Below are 20,744 nucleotides of genomic sequence, written 5' to 3' on the forward strand. Positions count from 1 at the left end.
ATATATTATAGAGGTGTGGGGATAAAATAAACGCGATCTGCGATGACGTCATAGTCGTGTTGCATTGTGGTCTGACTCGCTCCCTCGGTCAAAATCAAGGGGTCTCTAGGATATGCACATATAAACTTCCCTTAATAATAATAATAGTAATAATAAAACAATTTCAAAACAAAGTTGAAAGCTGGGTATTGTTACCCAAAAATTTAGCAAACAACAACAGACAGTTAAATCCGTTTACAATGTAATATTGCTAGGGAGGCTTATAATTGTAAATGAGTTTTAAATAAATTTATTTTATTTGTTATTAAATATTTATGAGGTATTTTATGCCATATCTGACCATCAACACAACTATTCCACAAAGTTATAATAGGAGTTCTAGAGACCTTTGAAAAAGAGCCCTAACATGTCGATCATTATGTTTAATAGAGGGGGGGGGGGAACAAATTCGACCAACAGTAGACTCATCAGCATCCAACGACTGCAGAGAAGGTTGGGGTAGGTTTGGATTTCCTTCAGACAATCCGCTTCTAAGAACGCGTCCTATTTTGTTGTTGACGAATTTGATCTTTTCGTCTTGCCGTAGTAGGGATTATAACGGTCCCGCCCAATCTTAATGGTCGTGTCCCAATACATGAAACACTCTCGTGCCCTCGTATTTTCGTGCAGATGTGTAAACACACTGAATAGACCTTCGCCAATCTGAATGACGCCTTCGCCATTTTGCTTTAGCCTATCAATTATAGATATAAATCAGGATTACACAAAGGCTTTCCTGACAAAGTTTTGCGACGTTTCGCCACTGACTGACGCTGACAACTTCGCTCAAACAATTTGGCGGTTAGAAGGAAGTTGCTGCTCGTAAATACATGTAAACAGTTTTCACTGTGTTTTGTGAGCCTGTCGCAGCTAGACCAAGCATAAAAATGATTAGTGTGGTGTGATTGGGTTATTATTGATAGCTTGCAAACTGTTTGTCCAGTAAATCGTTGAGTCGTATTTGTTGTATGATCCACAAGCGTCTGCTGCTCTATTATGCAAGATGTCCAAATTACAGAAAACAAACGGTAAATACTTATGGTGGTGTCTCCTGTGCCTCGAATTCAGACCGGATACAGTTAGCAAAAACATTAAACATCTGAATCTAGGAATGTAAGTATAATCCATCTTTTTTTCCTCTTAACCGAATAACTTAGCTTCTTCATTAGCTCGCAATCGTCAGGCCTTTGCAGAGGTTGTTTATATGTAATAAGATACTATGTTTAATATCATCATAATCAATAATAATAATAATAATAATTATTATTATTATTATTATTAATGAATTAAATTAGGTTTTCTCATTAGAAATCAGAAATTTCCACCAGAATACTCGACTATTAAGGGTTATAATGGGAATTGTATTGGTTTTAATGTAAACTATAATGGTGTCTACTGGTATTTCATGCATTCTATTGGTGGGATGTAATCTAGCAGATGGCAACCAATAGAACAACAGTAATTCCTATTGGAATAATGGCCAAAACAAAAAGGAATTTTGTAATGGTTTTTATGGAAATTATAAGAATTTCTGTCATGGTTTCTATTGTTTTTTTTTTGCTTTGTTTTTTCAGCAGGGTAACGATACTCATACTGTCCTGCACATTGTTGACAATATTGAGCTGAAGCTTGACTTTCAAGTCAAAGTTTATTTCTATAGCACGTTTAAAAGTAACAGAGTTGCACCAAAGTGCTGTACAACAAATGCAATACAGCAAAAACAAAGAAAAAAAAAAAACAGAGCCTTAAGCAGGCATTATTCAAAAGCCAGGGAGAACAAATAAGATTTAAGAGCAGACTTAAAACTAGCTAGTGAAGGAGCGAGTCTCACATTTACAGGCAGATTATTCCAAAGTTTCGGGGCTGCAGCTGAAAAAGCCCGGCCACCCTTGGTTTTACAGCGACAACGTGGGACTGTTAAAAGAAACTGATTACTGGACCTAAGAGCTCTTTGAGGAGAATAAGCAATCAGAAGGTCACTGATATATTTTGGTGCAAGGCCAGCCAGCACCTTGTACACATAAACAGCTATTTTAAAATCGATTCTGAACTTAACAGGAAGCCAATGTAAAGATGCTAGGATTGGAGAAATGTGATCCTTCTTTCTTGTTCCAGTAAGAAGCCTCGCTGCAGCATTCAGGACAGTTTGTAAGCGAGAAATCGCCAATTGAGGCAGTCCCCAATAAAGGGAATTACAGTAGTCCAAGCGAGATGTTATGAAAGCATGTATTACAGTCTCCAAGTCTTTATGAGGCAAAAATTGTTTCAACTTAGCAATGGATCTAAGATGGAAAAAGCTCCCCATTACCACTGTACTAATTTGTTTATCGAATTTAAGAAACGAATCAAATGTAACTCCAAGATTTCTTACATAGGGTTGCAAATTTAAAATCGCAAATCCAATCGCAATATGTAAAAAAAAATCGCAATTAGATATTTTCCCCAAATCGCACAGCCCTACTAATAATGTCCGATCATCTCCATTTTATGAAATATCATGTGGTGCGACCATCCAGAAACTACCATTTTGGTACTTTTATGTTGAAATCCATTCAAAGATAGGACGTTGCATCATATAACAATTTGCCAAGGACCCATAGAAGCATCAAGCAGGTTTGTAACTCTCTTTCAAACCTTTTTAGTGGCTGGGATGTAGTTACCACATTTGGATATCATGTGGTATGACCTCAAAAAAACAATGAATATTAAGTTATTTCTACAAGCATTTATTTTAATTATAAATTTCATAGTGACCTTTCATGGGAAGCTAGCTTGTTTTGTTTAGGTGGCTAATTCTGTGCTTGTAAATTTTGACTGAATTTGAAAATATGTGGTGCGACCAAATATCATGTGGTGCAACCACTGCAGAGTGTTTTCCATTATAGATATATGTCCCAGATTCACAGTTTTTGTGCTTTTATATTCAATTAATGGTTTATAAAATACTTTATTTTAATATCATTTAGAATAGATTTTAAATGCATGTTTGAGTCATTTTGAGCGGTTTGTGTGTAATCTTTGTACAATATGAGAAAAATGCAAAAAACAGGAATTTAGAGCATCTAATTTTAGTTTGGTAATTATGCATTTATTATATATTTATTAATAACTATTTTAATCTATTTTACTTGATTCTACTGCCAAGCAAATTAAAATAAACACTCACCATAGGCAGCATGTTAATTCTGACCCTGCATTCAAGCACAAACTCCACATGTAATTTTCTGCTGTAAGAAAGATGTTTATAATTTCATCTCTCAACCTGAGCCAGCAACTCTAAATTGACCCTTAGTAAAGACCCACCCTTAGTTACTGTTGCTACATCATACAAACCATCCGACAAACCATGGCACTTTTATGCCACACATCATGTTCTCATGCAGTGAAAAATATATCACGGAGCAAAGAAGACACTATGCCGACATACAAGACAGAGCAGGTTACTTTCGGTATTAAAGTCTCAGAGTTCAAATTTGGTCATTTTTTTTAAAGAAATTCAAACAACAAATACTGTTTTGTGGCTATTTATTGTGTCGTGAAAGATCGCTGTAGCACCTCAATTCAAGTGGCATGTGATTGATCATCTCTTACTAGTTATAGCACAAAATAAACATGAATGAACATCAGAAGGTATCTTGTTTCAACTGTGAAAATATGTCAACAAACACTTTTTCAAGTTCAAGTCCACCGACGTTAATCTACTCTCCTGTCTGGTTTGTTTGTCAGACAAAAATGTCAGATTTGGCATTATGATTGCTCAGATTGCCTGTTAATCAAACTCCCGGCGAAGGGTCAATTGAGCAGCCAAGGTTGGGCAAAGTTTAGAAATAACTGGGTCTAAGAAAATTACTGCAGTTAATGCCATATGCTGAACTTTTCACACATGCTTCTTTAAATAGATTTTTAATGATGTAAGGTTTTTGTGTCATTTGGAGCGGCCACTCATGTGGTGCTACCAATAATGGCAATAACTGTATTAAACTAAAAATAAATGAACTAATTTCTGTGGCTGAAATATGAATCACTGCTATATTATGCTTAAGTGAATAGTATTTTAAAAATATTTATGCAATTTACAGAAATAAGTCTGCTAACTACAATTAAGAAGGCAACTCTGAAATTATACAACAAAAATATGAGTTCATTATGAACAAAAATAAATGCAAATTCTTTATTTCTAAACACTTAGTGAGAACATCTAAAAAAAAAAATGAAATTAATTAATTTTAATATAAATCACCACATTACATTTTTTAAGGCTACGGCTGATTTGTCTAGATGAAAAAAACACTAAAATCACTTAATTTAAAATTTATATATGAATTAATGTGTACACAACCTTCTTAATGTTTGAACAACTACAAAATATATTATTTTTTGTATTTTAAAATTTGCCTGCCAAAAATCCTTATACGTCAATGACCCATATATATATATATATATATATATATATATTTTTTTTTTTTAAAGTACATACTAATAATAATAGTAATTTTAGTTAGTTGTTTGTTTGTTTGTTTGACAGGAACATGTTTGATAAGCCAAACAAAGAGGCATTCTACATTGTCATCCACTTTTTATTTAATAAACTGAATCCCACACGTGCCCAAGATGTCTTCAGGTAGTACAATACAGGAATTATTTTTAATTTGGTCATCCTCAGTTTTTGTGATTTGAATTGTGGATTTGAAAATCTTATTGTTTTCATAGACATTGCTGGCCAATTTGGGATCGTAAAGGTGATGCTGAGTTTCGAAAGGTGGCTTTTTCATGGCTCCAAGAGATAGCGGTATGTTCATTTGATGTTTAATATCTAATTTTTTGTTACTACTGTGCCTGTTGCATTGCCAGGAAATGTTTAGATGATAATAATAATAATTTTGATGATTTTTATGTTTTTTTTTATAAATATATTTAGAACGAAGAAGGTAATGCTTTTCCTAAGGTGGCTGCATCACATTTACTCTCTGCTTTTGGACCAAGATTTATCAACTTGATGCTCCACTTATCTAAACATGTCATGCTGAAAACACTGAAGACATTTACCACAGGTATGCTATTGTTTTTCTAAACAAAAACAAAACAATAAAAAAAAAACTCATCAGGATTTTGAAACTTTGCACATTAGGTTTCTACAGCACCCCCTGAACGCAGTCAAAAAATTGTTCCATATAGCATAAACACTTGGATGTGTACAAAACGCTGTACGCCTAGAGTGCTTTTCAATACTCAAACTGATGTTTCCTTGCACCTCCGTCCTCCAGCCATTGACTCAGGTATCAATCAAAGTTAGCCATCTTGAAGGATACATCAAATCTCTAGTAATTGCACCATAAGGAAGTGAGGAAAGAATAGTGAGGAAGCTTTCAGACTATCTGTAAGTGAGGATAGACATGTATTCTGTGCAAAAGTGTTGCTTGTCGAAAAACAACGATAAAGCAGTATTTATAAAGCACAATTTTAAAACTTGAAGTGCTAACTAAAGTGCTGTTCAAAACGATAACTGTAAAATAACATACGGCATAACAAAACATAATTATATATATATACAGCGGCGTAACTTTGGTTTGAAAAGTGGTGGGGACACCGCACAACTCGTTTTGCTATTTGTTTATTTAATAACCGAATTTACTTGGGGACTGAGTTCAGAGTTGGAAATGCACTTAATTTTCACTTTGATGTACACATGCATCACATTCACAAATATGTCTATAAACATCCGAATAAGCAAAACGTAACATTCACAATGTGAATGTTACGTTTTGCTTATCACAACACATCCAGGGTAGCTAATATCAATCAAAATGCGCAAGATAAATATGGTGAACTTACCATTTCATGGTCAGCTCAGCTGCAGCGTATTCATTAATTGCACAATTGTGTGTGTGTGTGTGTGTGTGTGTGTATTACGATTCATTCTACTTTGAATTACTTGCATATTTTCTAATCAACATTACGTCAAGAGTCAAGACAAGCCCACAAAATTTTCCTCATCCAATCAAATAATTTAACCAATCCTGAACTACGCAAAACCTTGTGTAAAACATGAGTGAGAGTTTATTTGTGTTTAAAATGGTTAAACTACCTTTATTAATTAAATAATTAAATAAATGAAATTGTTTTAACGAATCTTTTTTTTATGACGTTTTTATAAAAGCTCTATTTTTTCCTCCCCCACCCCACATGTAAAGGCTAGTTAACGGTAAATGTTGCTACCTATAGCATAAATGTTAAAACATCAACAAAATGTCCAAAAGAAAGTGTGGAAGTGATATAAGAAGCTTTTTAGTGAAGCAGCCACGCACAGTAAGTTACTTTGCTTAACACGAAAACATATTATATTTAACTTACGTGAATATAGACATACTGTCGCTAATCATGTTTTCTGGCGGCCACTGGAGCGCGCTGTGATTTAATACAAAACTGAATTAAAGGACTATGAACTAAAGACTTGTATACTTTTTGTTTTAATTGTGAAAATCCCAGTCATAACATAGAATTGTCCTGTTGCCTAAAAGTGCTTTTACTATTATTCAGCCTTCAATGATGGACAAATGCCAATATATTGCTTATGATTGCAAATGTAAACATTTAGATCCCAAAATGAATTATTTACTTCTTACATAACTTAATTTTTCCTATAACACTTAATCATGACTTGTAATAATAACCGTGACTTTTTAACAATGCCTCAAGTGAACTCCCCTCGCTGCGTGGTTGAAGAAGAACCGTCGTCCACCTTCTAGTCATCACTTGATCACTTGATGACTACAGTGAGTGATGATTTGACTTGTGGACCAGAGATATTGTCCAATTAATCTTCTCAAAAATCTCAAATAAAATATTTCAACCTTGAAACAGTATCCAAACAATACGAACATCGTAAAAAGAAAGGTACAGGATCTGTAGACTAATTATAGGGAAAGGAAACTACATATCCCATGACGCATATCGCGTATCTCGCGATAGTTTCACAACGAGACTTAATATTCATCTTTGAGGACGTTGAAAAGCGTCTGACCGGCGGAAAAATGTGTTAAATGAATGAATTCGATTATGAAGAGTGACGATTTGTAGATGGTGCTTTTCCTTTAATATATACCTTACGCAATCTATTTTTCAGTTACTTTTTAAAAGTGGTGGGGACAATATCGAGCCTGGTAAAAAGTGGTGGGGACATGTCCCACCCGTAAATTACGCCTATGTGTATATATATATATATATATATATATATATATATATATATATATATATATATATATAGCCAATATTATTCTTACAATTATTATATTGTTGCTTTTGTTAAAATAGTTACAAGATAGTCACAAGATAAATATTCTGATTTTTTCCCCCAGTAGTCTTGTTTTATTCAAATAATTATGATCATTTTTGCATTTACATACAAAAGAACTTTGCCTGTTGAATATTAAAAACAAATGAACAAACAAAAAATCTAGATCTCCATGTCTGCCATGCAAATCAACTGTTCCTGCTCATCTCCAAACTGGATCTCTTCTCTCCACTTTCCCTAATTGCAGATTCAATTATTGGATTTGTCAGTATTAATATTTTTGCACTTAGATTTTTTGGGGAGGATCAAACTGTAACACCGTGTGTCCCAACCAGACACGACGCCATAAAAAGTATCTTTTCCATGTAATTTTTGTCCTAACCACCCGCGACACGTGACAATAAGCGGCACGGAATTCAATTTTAGAATTTATTTTTATTTTTTTCTGCGACGTCGCGGTAGGAACAACATATGACATTGATAATCTCAGGTAATGATTGTGTTTTATTCAATGTTAAAAGTGTCTAATGTGAGTTTGAATATTATTTTGCAAATCAATCGAACTTTGTGTCAGTACGTCATAAACAGAACGAGCCAGCAGTTTTCTGTCGGGGATTTGTCGCGCTGTGCTGCATCCAGTGTAGACAGCATCACTGATTATAATAAGTTCTATTGTATTTTCTTGCGCCGCGCTGCTCATGTCCGGTGTAGACGCGATGTAAGTTAGGCTAATGTCGCTTTCTGATGCTGCGTTTGAATTTTTATGCCACATTATTTGAAATTAGTGCACGCCAAATAGCTTTCTCTTGTGGGCTGCCTATTGAGGAACCCTGACATAGGGTAAAAGTACTTCTCATAATTTTTATTTTTTGTGGGTTTTATTTCACCTAGTCACACTTGTGATGTTCGCGGTCAAAAATGACTGGACTCCAAACAATTGCTTATAAATCTCTCATTTTGCTATATTATCACCAACTATTGGATTCATTCTTTTTGTCAACTTGTTTTATTTCATTTAGGACTGGTTTTGTGTTTCTATTTGCATCTGACTAATCGTAGGCCTCAATTATCTGAAAGTAGGCACCTCATTTTTTTGAGTGAAAAAAGCATTTTTTATGAATAACTTTCACAATGAGATTAAAAAAAAATGTAAAGATTTTTACTGTTTATCACACTAGTGTGCTTTAATGTTTAATCGGGAAGTTTGCTTTTAAATGCTTTTATTTTGTACAAAATTGCACAGTCACACTTGTCAAAAATGGCAGGCCATTGAAAGTGAATGGGGAAGAATGAAAGGAAGAGAAACAACTAGTGTTCAGGAGCATGTTGTGCTTGTAAACATAAAGGCCTTGGACCTGTGCGTGTGTGGATGCATGTATACTTACGCTATCTCTCTCACACACACACACACACACATCTATGCATACAAACTATTGTGAGTATCACACCTATTTCATCCTACCCTGAACTGCATTCACTTTCAATGGCCGGCCATTTTTGGCAAGTGTGACTTTGTGCAATTTTGTACGAGTGGGAACACCACAAGTGTGACAAGAGTCCGAACACAACCAGATGGTTAATTAATTTTATACACACAAACAAATATACACCCCTAATATATATAAATTTTTTTTTTTTGCAAAATCACCAAAACAACTGGGGGAAGTCGTGGCCTAATGGTAAGAGAGTTGGACTCGTAACCTAAAGGTTCGAGTCTCAGGTCCGGCAGGAATTGTAGGGGAGGGGAGTGAATAACCAGCACTCTCTCCACCCTCAAAACCACGACTGAGGTGCCCTTGAGCAAGGCACAGAACCCCCAACTGCTCCAGGTGTGTGTTCACGGTGTGTGTGTGTGTGTTCACTGCTGCGTGTGTGCACTTTGGATGGGTTAAATGCAGAGCACAAATTCCGAGTATGGGTCACCATACTTGGCCACATGTCACGTTACTTTCAGTTTCACTTACTTTCAAAACAATGACATTACCAATGATGTCCAGATTTTAAATGACAACATGACTGAGAGCAGTTTATCTAATATCATGTTCAAATAGCTAATGTAAATGTTCAAATAAAGCTTTGAAAAAAAATTAAATAAAAAGGTTTCATAAATAGGTTAGCCTCACGTTTCAGCCTTTAAATAAAGAAAAAGTCAAGTCACTATTATTTGTATAGCGCTTTTAACAATGTAAAATGTGTCAAAGCAGCTTTACATCAACTTGATATAAAGCTGGGTGGCTTTACATCAGCTTTACAGTATTAAGGCAGGGAAATAGTGTGTCGAATTAGTGTCATTCTCCTCTGGCCAGGCAAAATCACCCCGGTAAGCAAGGAGCGGACCAGAGCATATTATAGTGTCTGACATCGTACTTGCAAGTTCACACACCTTTTTAACATTATATTTAGTGATCTCGACTGGCGAAGTCAAACATCATTAGCGCCAACGTGAATAACAATCTTACTGAATTTACATTTAGTATTAGCCAGCACTTTTAAATTGGCCAAGATGTCAGGCGCTCTGGCTCCCGGTAAACATTGGACTATGGTGGCTGGTGTCTCTATTTTCACATTCCATACAATAGAATCGCCAATAACTAGATCACTTTCATCAGGTTTCTCAGTGGATGTGTCACCGAGTGGGGAAAACCTGTTTGATATTTTGATCGGAACAGAAAAGTGGTGTTTTGACCCATGACTGGGCTGCCTCACAGTCACCCAGTTGCCCTGCTGCACGGGCTCTACCGGAACCGAACAATGTACAGGAATCCCTGAGCTAGTCGCATCCAAAGCAGTATCTACAGCCCTCGCATTCTTACACGCATCCAAACTTTAGTTGAGGACAGTAAGGGCTCTGCGATTTGGGGAAAATATCTAATTGCGGTTTTTTTTTATTTTTTTTATTTTTTTTTATTTCTTCTTTCTTACATATTACGATTGAGATTTGATTTGCGATTTTAAATTGGCAAAGTCAAGCTTAAGCTCAATATTGTCAATAATGTGCAGGACAGTATGAGTATCGTATCCTGCTGAAAAAACTAAACCAAAAAAACCCCAATAGAAACCATCACAGAAATTCTTATAATTTCCATAAAAACCATTACAAAATTCCTTTTTGTTTTGGGCATTATTCCAATAGGAATTACTGTTGTTCTATTGGTTGCCATCTGCTAGATTACATCCCACCAATAGAATGCATGAAATACCACCATTATAGTTTACATTAAAACCAATACAATTCCCATTATAACCCTTAAATCCATTACATTTTCTATTGTGTTTTGGGAGGTGTTCTACTGGGGTTTTTTTTGTATTTGGTTTTTTTTGGGCAAACAGTGTAAACAACAATAGCAGGAGGAGAATCCATTACTCACCGTGATTGAAGAATGATTCGCTTACCACTGTTGTTTGATGAACTCTTGAAAAATGGAGCGAGAAAAAAGAAAACAATAATAGGCACGAATGGAACCGCGAGTGACAAGCTAACGGCGCTGCACGCGTGGTTTTAAAAAGCAAACGATCAAATTAGTTTGATAGATAATACCAGAAATATGGTGGGAATTAAGTTATATATTGCCACTTTAAACAACAGAGAGTGAAAGTAAGATAGAGATTCAACAGCAAAGCGAACTTGTAGAGCCTTTTTACTGTATTATCAACAAGGAACACCCAAGTGTAATAAAAAGGGGGTTTAACAAAGGGATAGACAAGGGTAACTAACAACTACTAACACTAGACACTGACAAGATGCGTGATACTGTATGAGACCAAACGTCAGCAAGGCTCAACACAGTAAACAAAATAAGCGTTTTCTAGCAACGGCAACTGCGCTAAAGACTGAGACAAGTAAATACACTTACGAGCTGATTTTAACTTCCGCTGATAGACTGCTTCTCTTAAAGATTATTTATTTACACTGCCTTCTGCTGGCTCTTGAATCCACTTTCCTGTTTATCAAAAAAAATGGCCAAGCAAGTGCAGATACTGACAAGATACGCGATACAGTATGAGACCAAACGAACAGTATTATATTGTCAGATTGGAACCCTTAAGCAATTTATAGGGCTCCTCGTCTCCAGAAAGCCAGACCAGTACTTATTCTGGTCTTATTTATCTATTTGTCAAAGGTGTTTTTTTGTTTTGTTTTTTTTTCTTTGGAAATTTGCCTTCAGCAGAAAGCTCCGTACTACTCCACCATCTCACTTTTACAGATTACTGTGGGGGGGGGTCACTCTCACAGTCTTTATAAATGCGGGGAGGGCCAAAAATTTCAAAAGGAATATTTTATCTCATTAAATGTGTAGCCTTGTATATTATCAAGCTTTTTTTGTATTGTTTAGGGATTAAATTGCCATGTTGAGGGTATTGTTTATATTTGTCACATTAAAAATTAGATGACACTTGGGTCCCTGAGGCTGCTGCAGTGCCAGTGAGTTCAAAGGAGCTGGACGTGAAAAGATTTCACCTGGTGAAGAGACAATTCCAGAGAGTGACTGTAGGGCAGGACTTTCTCATTCAAGACTACCAGAAAAGAGCTAAGTGAGTGGCTGCAATCCTTCCATTTTACTAGGGGCTTTCGCACCGGAGAAACCTTTTCATAGTTCCTAGAACTATTCGGCGGAAGTACCCACATTTTGCTGTGTTTGCACCACAGGAACTAGGAATGGTTTTAGTTCTAGAAACTCTGTTTGGAGTAACTAAATTAGCTCCTACTTCAGAGTAGGGTCTAAAACAGTTCAATAGGAACTGCCAGTGACGTAAGTGTACACTGATTGGCCAAATGCATGGCTACCCGGCATTTTTAAAAAGCCGTGGAAAAATACTTACTCCATGAACATGGAAAACAGCGATAACGGCATTTACTTGTCTGCAGTGCTGTGCTCTTTTCTCAGCCTCGATATGTAACACTGCAAGGTGATTTTGTCTCTTAGCCCAACTTTTTTTTCTTTCAGTCACTTAAATTCTGCATTTACATTCCATCTCCATTATCACGAAGCCCAAAACACACAACAAAAACAGCTCCGATCATGGCGTCCTCCATTCACCGGTTGTTGACGTATGTAAATGCCGCACATAAAGGCTTTGCTGTTGGCCGCTTCAAGCTCCTGCCGCCAGTGCAAATGCAACCAGGAAAACGGCCCAAGGGAGAAATTGGTTCTCTAGGAACCACCCTGCTGGTTTGTTTCTAGAACTAAGTTCCTAGAACTACGTGGTGCGAAAGCCCCTACTGTTTCAGAGCCACTGTAGATCTTTTGAATCATTGTTACATTTATAGAAAGTATTATTTGCATCTTATATTTACATTTACTTTATTTACTTCCCTTTCATAGATTTACTCAATACTGCATAAGTAGCTGACGATATGGGAACACCCTCATGTGTGGTGATTTGTCTGAAGCTCATATAGAAACACAGTAATTAATTGGCTGATGGTACTGATGCCACCCCTCAAAGCATTGTCATCGCCATCTTCAAATGTCTTTTTTTCAAATGGTAATTTATTTAGTCTTATCCAAGCAATTTATGCCAACTTCACAAGCCAGTGGCTTTGGTTTCTGTCTCAAGGGGCTTACGGTCACAAAAAAGCGAATATTGCATTGGGTAAGGGATGCAGTTTCTCACTGAAGTTAAAGGATTGATGGCATAGGAGATTCCTTATATAACATCAATGACACAACACCTCGAGAGACTTTGTTTCTATATGGGATTCAGACCATTGTCACACCTGGGGGTGTTCCCATAATGTCAGCTACTGTTGCAGCATCTTATTCTCTACTCAGGAAAGAGTTGCATATCTATGCATTTTTTATTTTATTTTTATTTTTTTTACCTTTCAGAGGTTTGGAGACATCGTTGAGGGACCTTGATGCAGAGAATGCCAAATATGATCACTTGCTTAAGTAAATCTCTAAAATATTTTATTTGACAGACAGCTCTGTTGAAGTAAATTGAAATTGCACAGAATATTGGTTTCACTTCACTTAAAATGGTGTTTCTTTTTTGTAGAGAACATGACAGTAACACAGATTTGAAGGAAGATATTCTTGCAAAAAAACGAAAGGTTCGCACCGTTTACTTTAAAATTACAAATTATAGAAAAATTTAAATCATAACTACTTGTTACATTTCTGATAATTTACGTTCTCAGGTGCGAGGCTTTTGGACTGAGACAGACCGAGTCATATCCCTCCTTGAAGTAGATCGAAAAGTGGTGGAGAGTGTGATCCATAGACAGGTAGACCAGTACATCTTGGGTGGGCAGGACTTGAGCGTGAAGATACCTGCGGTTCTGCATGAGAGGATGGAGAGACTATCCCAGCAGGTGAGAGCTATAGGCAGAAAGGGTAAAGAAAACATGTTTTAAAAGATATGCATTTTAATGAACATGTATTTCCTAAAAGTTTGATACGTCAGCATGATATTTTGGTGTTGAAACATCTGACAATGAGTTCTGTCTGTGTCCATAGTCCAGTGTTGGTAGCTTGTATAAGGGAGGGCAGCCTGTCCTTGTGTGTTTGCTGGAGCTTCTAAATGAAGGATTACACATCCTAAGTGAGGAGAGAAAGAAAATTGTAGGCCCCAGTGTACAGCTTCAACACCAAGACCTCCAAGATCATGCCTTGCTCTTCAGCCGCTCAAAAGAAAACCTCAAGCTTATAAGGTACCATAAATGTGAACATTAAATTGTCTTTTACATTTAGAATTTTTAAATGTCATTTAATAAAGTTGTTTGTTAAATATTACAATAAAAGACAAAATGAAAAACAAACAAACAGAAAAACTCCTGGGCCCATATTCATGAAAAATCTTAGAAGTTTGTTACTAGGAACAACTCTAAAATTCTTAGAAATGTGGGTGTTACCTCTTAAAATGAAAGAAAAGTAATTCAGAAGGCATCTTAACCCTTAAAAGAGGTCTTAAACTTATTAGGAGTACGGACAAGGACTTTTAAGAGGCTTAAGAGTTTATTGAGCAGCGGACAAAAAGGATGAAACGTGAAGAGGAAGAAGAAATGTATGACATTGAGTTAATAAGACGCTACACATTAGATCTTGCAGGGATCACGTTTGTGTCTGATCTTATTATAGAGACGCCAACATCTCCGACACTGTGCAGAAATGCCATAGCGCCAGAAATGGACGTAATCACTACATTAGCTAAATTAACATTTGGCAACTGGAAAAATGCAACTATGCAGCAGTGATGATTAGGGTCTGTCACAACCTTCTACAGTGGGGCAAATAAGTATTTGATACACTGCCGATTTTTCAAGTTTTCACTTCTTAGTTGCCCTTGCTGTGTGTTTGGGGTCATTGTCATGCTGGAAGACCCAGCCACGACCCATCTTCAATTGCTCTTACTGAGGGAAGGAGGTTGTTGCCCAAAATCTTGTGATACATGGCCCCAGCCATCCTCCCCTCAATACAGTGCAGTCGTCCTGTCCCCTTTGCAGAAAAGCAGCCCCAAAGCATGCTATTTCCACCCCCATGCTTCACAGTTGGGATGGTGTTTATGGGATCGTACTCATCCTCCAAACACGGCGAATAGAGTTTATACCAAAAAGTTATATTTTGGTCTCCTCTGACCACATGACCTTCTCCCATGCCTCCTCTGGATCATCCAGATGGTCTTTGGCAAACTTCAGACAGGCCTGGACATTTGCTGGCTTGAGCAGGGGGACCTTGCGCGCACTGCAGGATTTTAATCCATGACGGTGTAGCGTGTTACTAATGGTAACCGTTGAGACTGTGGTCCCAGCTCTCTTCAGGTCATTGACCAGGTCCTCCCGTGTAGTTCTAGGCTGATCCCTCACCTTTCTCAGGATCATTGCTACTCCACGAAGCGAGATCTTGCATGGAGCCCCGGTCCGAGGGAGATTGACAGTCATCTTGAATTTCTTCTATTTTCTAATAATTGCGCAGTGTATCACATAATTATTTGCCCCACTGTACAAGCAAAGTGATCACACAAACAATTACAGCACTTTCAGAACCTTTTTGTGTCTGTTCATTTCCTATAAAATACATTATGACAGCATGGTAAATAAAATAAAGAATATATATGCATATATAATGTGTGTGTGTATGGTAAAACAAGAAAAATTACGCCTGTAATTTTAAAGTGAAGGCTTATAATAGACCCTACTCTTAAAAGCGCTCTTTTATTTCCTTCTTGGACAACCAACCAATCACAGTCTTCAAAAGAGTGTGTCATAGCTAGCAACGGAGTCAGCCCCACCTCCTCACAAAGTTTTTGTCTTTTCCTCGCTCAGAGTTGCTCTCAGATTGGTCCTGAATCACTTTTAAGCTAAGACTCCTAGTTAGAAATGTTTAAGCTAAATTAAGAGCTCTCTGCGAGGATTCTTAGAATCTTTAAGAATATGGTTATTTCATCTTAAAAACTAATTGGGTATTTAAAAAAAATGTGTTACTTGTGAGTTAGACTCTGATTAATCAGCATCTGATTTAATTCATGTGTTGGCAATTTAAATCTGTGACCACACCCTCTGGGTTCACAGTCACCTGAAGTATAAAGGCATGCGAAGCAGTAAATGGACACAATGAATATGGGGATTTATATTGGTGGTTTATCTTTTGAATATAATATTATAGTGTTTTAGTTTAATACTTAAACTGTTCAGAAGTGTGTTCAGAAAATATGATTTGTGATATTTTTCCAGGCGGAAACTAATCAAAGAGAATGCAGCCGAGATGAAGGTCTCCATTGGGAGGATGCAGGAGGATTGGGAGAATAAGTGGGCAGAGTGTTTGGAAAAAACACCTCTGATCTCGTATCTTAAAGAGGATCCGGTAATTAATTAATTTAAAATAATTTAGTCATTTTGCAGATGCTTTTATCCAAAGCGATTTTACAAATGAGGACAATGGAAGCAATCAAAATCAGCAGAAGAGCAATGATATGCAAGTGCTATAACAAGTCTCAGTTAGCTTAACGCAATACACGTAGCTAGGTTTTTTTTTATTATTATATAATAAATAAAAAGAACACCGAATAGAAAAAGAATAGAGCAAACTAGTGCTAGAGGCCTTTTTTGCTTTTGTTAATTGTATAATAAATAAAGAGAAGGAATAGAATAAAAAAAAAGATTAGAGAAGCTAGTTAGTTTTTTTTTTTTTTTTAATAATAGAACTAGAATAGAGAGTTAGCGAGTCAAATTAAGATGGAAGAGATGTTTTTAGCTGTATGTGGAGTCATAACTGCTTTCGTTTGGTATTAAAAGGATAGTTCAGCCATAAAATTAACATTCTGTCATCAGATACTCCCTGTAGTTGTTCCAAACCTGTATGAATTTCTGTCTTTTGCTGAAGTGAACATGGAAGATATTTTGATGAATGTGGGTAGCCAGACATTTGATGATAGTCACTGTCCTTCATAATATGAAAAAAAGTACTATGGAAGTCAGTGGCTACTGACAGCTGAAAGAAATTCATACAGGTTTGGAACAATTTCAGGGTGTGTAAATGGATTATTTTTTGGGTGAGCTATCTCTTAAATGATTTTGGATCTAATGAGGTAATTAGCTATTTAGGTTATTCAGGCTTATTTGGCCATACAGGTCACTTTGTCTTCTCTGAAACATTGCAGTGTGCAGATTATACAAAGCAGGATCTATATAGAAGTTACATATTTAGTTTGGTGTATCTTTTGTTATTGTTCTGATTTTGTTTGTATGATTGATCTGCTCTCTGTAACCTTTAACAGGTTTTTGACTTTGTCTCCCCAATGGCTCCTCTCTCATTTGAGCCAGCTTCTAAGGCTAGCTTTGAGGCTAGTATCATCTTACAATATCCATATAAACTACCTGGTAAGTTAGCAGCTTAGATGATTGCATTATGTAATTTTTCTTATGTAGATGTAGTGTAATTTTTTTTATTATTATTTTCTCTCCCTCACATTTGAGAACTGCTAGAGCAGCTGTCACAAAGAAAACCAGAGAGAATGGAGGCAAACATCCATTTGGAACCAGAAGTCCACCTGGAGCCAGAAATCAAAACGTACAGCACAATGAGTGTTTCTAAGTGGAGAAAGTCTGGGATGATAACATTTGTTCCATGTTCCTGGAAATAAATAAATAAAAGGATGTAATTTTTTTTTTTTTTTTTCAACAGCATTTCTGAGGAAGATGAATATAAGGGGGTCTTGCTGTCCTCTGACTGCTTCTTTTCTCCAAAACCAGTGACTTGTGACGCACCACCATGTGAAACTCCCTTGACTTACCCGGTTAAAATTAAGTCTGTGACTCAGACACCCAGTCCAATACAGGTAGTTTTGTATTGCTAAGCTCTATACTTTCCTGCTTGTACCTCTTCATAATAGCCACATCCATGCTGGCACAAACACTTCATTTCAGGTTGTTAATCTCAGAGGGAGAAATAAGTGTGTAAATGGGTAGCAACATCATGGGGTAGTCCAGAAAGCAGGTTATACTACATCACTGTGAACATGCCCTGAGCTATATGAGGTTACTCCTCGTTGTGTTTTGGGGTTTGTGATGTTAAGTTAACCCTGCTCTCTGTAATAACCCCTGAAGTTCATGAAAATAATGGAAGGTATGCTTGCATTATACCTTATCTCTGAAAATAATGTAGCATAGAAGATAAGAGCATGTTTGTAAACTGGTCATGCGTATATTTCAGCCTCAGTTTACCCTCTGGAGAGTTAATTCTATCTTGATTCCATCTTTATTTTTTTTCTAATTTCTCTCTTCACAGGCTTCCCACAAGAGAAGTATGCACTCTAAGATGAAGGCCTCTGTCCTAAAGAACAAAGCTGAAATTCTAGATTTGGAGTGTGACAACTTGGCAAGTCAAGTATGTGGAATATTTACCCCATATTAAACTAGCTGTGATTGTATTTTTAGTGTTTTGTACAATTTTCTCCGGGAAACTGATACATGGGCAGTTCTGAGCAGTGCTCTACCCATCACAAGTTTTCCCTATATCAAACCTGCTCTCTGATGACCGGAGTGAATTGAGAGAAATCGCCACGGACAGATACGGGGCAGACAATTTGCTGTTAGAGGTTATACAAATTCACGTGCAATGTTAAAAGGTTAATTTTCTTCTTTATTTTCAGTTTGCAGAGGCAGTGATTATGAGTCCAGTCAATGGAAAGAGTGATGTGGACCTGGGACAGTTATTAAATGTCATATCTGATCCCTTTTCAGCAAGGAAACAGCTGTGCCGCACCCCTGAGAGTCTAAGTATAAGTCTTTTGATGTCTACACATTTAGTATTTGAGTTATAAATGTTTAGGTCACATTCACTGGAAATGTTGTGAATGTCAAAAGTGTCTTTAAATCAATATAACTCTCCCTAGTCAAAGATGTGAGAAGTTCTTGGAGAAAAGCTGTGGAGGAAGGCATGGCTGAGAAGAAACAAGCTACATGGAATCAGCAAGACAGCCTTTCTTGGCTCAAAACGCCTATGGCTGAGGTGAATGGCCCTTGCACCAGACCAAGTCCAGAACCTTCTCTATTATTTTCAGCTACTCTTGCCCATTGCACTCCTCCTACTGTCCAGCAGGGGTCATCCCTCAACTCAACTGTGTCATGGGACTCCTCACAACTGGAGGCTCTTAACAGCCAAAGGTCAAGTGATGTTATTAAATTCAACATTGCTCAGGAGGAGCTTCCAGACCTTTTTGAGGATGACTTGTCATTTAACAGCGATTGCTCAGCAGAGATCCACAGTAACAAGGAGAGAGAGGAAGAACTTATCCTATCACCTGTTGAATCTGATTCTCTTGATGGAAAAACTCCCTTGCTGACAGCACAGGTGTGCTTTGAGGCCTCTTTAGGTAAATCTCCTTTCAGCAACTCCAATATTGAAAAGTCCCCAGTACATTCAAGGAAGAGCCCAGGTTTGAACCAGTGGACTACTGATGAGAAGCTTTTCTCTCTTGATTTGGACAAGCTTGAGAGTTTTTCCCCTCCTCCTCCTATGGAGAAACTCACCCTGCCCAGTTTAGTGAATTTGACTCTTGATGAATACTAACATATCTTAGACAACTGTTTTTTTTTTTTTTTTTTTCACATACTAGTATGATGCAAAATGTGTCTGCCATGAATTTCACTTGCAGCTTGATGTGCTTTTGATCAGCCTAATTAACGAGAACGTTAAAACATTTGAATGCCACTCATTTTGTCAGAACCATGTAAATTCTTATGACCTCTATACTAAACTTTAGTATGTACAAACTTAATGTTAAGGGTAATAATTGGCCAGACATTGTTTGTTCATGTTTTGTAATAAAGGGTATTTTATGTGCAAACCCTCTTTTATATTTGGTTTTCTTTTGACTGCTTTTCTGACTTATTTATGCAAACGTACAATCAGGAGCGCCAAACACTGATATGCGGAGGAAAAAGTATAATTGTATGTGTTGTGGGTTGGGAAAAACTATACCAGCCACCTGTTAAGCATGGTGCGCACTTGTCTGTGGATATGGGGCGTTATGATGTGCAGAGGAAATCTGGAGCAGCGAGTCATTCATGGGCGGGTCCATCCGCCTCCAGCAGTCAGTGCGAGAAACCCGAGAGCGCACCAAAGTAACAAAACAAACATGGCGCCTACTTACTACCGTATAGACTAGCGCTGGACAGAAACAAAGTTTCCTGGAATAAACCCAACGCACTCGCGTTGAGTGGACGTTTATTCTTGCTCGAGACGGGTTGGAAGTTGCAACTGGCCTACATGTCAACGCGTTTTCTTCGAGTGCTTTGAACAGCTGGTATGTATTGCTGCGTTTGAAGTTTCTGAACGTAGACAAACGCCTCGAGTTGTTGTATTATCTCGGGCTTGTCTCGTAATGTGAAATTTTTGCAGTGGTTCTCTTCAAGGCGTATTTATTACCACGAGCCAGTCGACATTTGCTGATAAAACGTGAATTGTCGTTTGCTTTCTGTTGCCACGAAAAGTGTGCTGTGGTCGAGTTGTGTGTGAAGTTACTCGATCTTGCAAAGATGCAACAGATGCAACGAAGCTCGTTCACAGGCCACATTAGGAGGGATACTGGCTGTGTGTCAAATCTAAAGTGCTGTGTACCTAGACAACATTTTGAGCTAAAAGTGCGCGCATATGACGTTTAGTAGTTGTTCGCTAGTTTTGGGATAGCTTTGGTTTTTTAAATAAAGCTTCTAGGTGATGTTGGGTGTGTCTGCGTGCAGGTAAATCTCACTAATATGGGATCCGCCTGTTTGAAGTTACAGATGACTATTAAGAGAAGTCACTGTTCACCCTCTGTGTGTGTGTGTATAGAGAGAGGGGTAAAAAGTGCCAACTCCGGTCATTCAGTGACTAAAACAGAACATTTATAATGTAGGATCAATTCTCTGGGGCATTTTAACGCTTTCAGTGTTCGATTTGCCTTGGTCAAGGTGTACTGACGTGTGATTTTT

General features: G+C 37.2%; 2 protein-coding genes across 4 annotated transcripts in view; both read left to right on the top strand.

The window, feature by feature from the left end:
- The first annotated feature begins 630 nt into the window (after positions 1 to 630).
- LOC306872419 (HAUS augmin-like complex subunit 6) lies at positions 631 to 19,616 on the top strand. 2 transcript variants are annotated; one of them, XM_079420960.1, is made up of 16 exons: positions 631 to 1,152; positions 4,565 to 4,660; positions 4,750 to 4,828; positions 4,958 to 5,090; positions 11,719 to 11,863; positions 13,162 to 13,224; positions 13,331 to 13,385; positions 13,473 to 13,646; positions 13,792 to 13,985; positions 16,005 to 16,134; positions 17,048 to 17,150; positions 17,247 to 17,340; positions 17,455 to 17,608; positions 18,058 to 18,156; positions 18,422 to 18,548; positions 18,665 to 19,616. In XM_079420960.1, the coding sequence occupies exons 1-16, from the start codon at positions 1,043 to 1,045 to the stop codon at positions 19,339 to 19,341; spliced, it is 2,433 nt and encodes an 810-aa protein (XP_079277086.1). In that variant the 5' UTR covers positions 631 to 1,042; the 3' UTR covers positions 19,342 to 19,616. The 2 variants fall into 2 exon arrangements, with proteins under 2 accessions (XP_079277086.1, XP_079277087.1); XM_079420961.1 differs by having other exon boundaries at positions 650 to 1,152; positions 4,542 to 4,660.
- Positions 19,617 to 19,834: 218 nt separating this feature from the next.
- Positions 19,835 to 20,744, top strand: part of LOC306874556 (DENN domain-containing protein 4C-like) — an 86,292-nt gene continuing 85,382 nt past the window's right edge. The window contains exon 1 of one of the 2 annotated variants that reach the window (XM_079424696.1): positions 19,835 to 20,077. The gene's annotated coding sequence lies outside the window, so the exon portion shown is untranslated. The remainder of the gene's footprint in view (positions 20,078 to 20,744) is intronic. The other variant, XM_079424697.1, reaches the window with a different exon arrangement.

Source organism: Barbus barbus, assembly GCF_936440315.1.
Source record: "Barbus barbus genome assembly, chromosome: 1".
Lineage (NCBI taxonomy): Eukaryota > Metazoa > Chordata > Actinopteri > Cypriniformes > Cyprinidae > Barbus > Barbus barbus.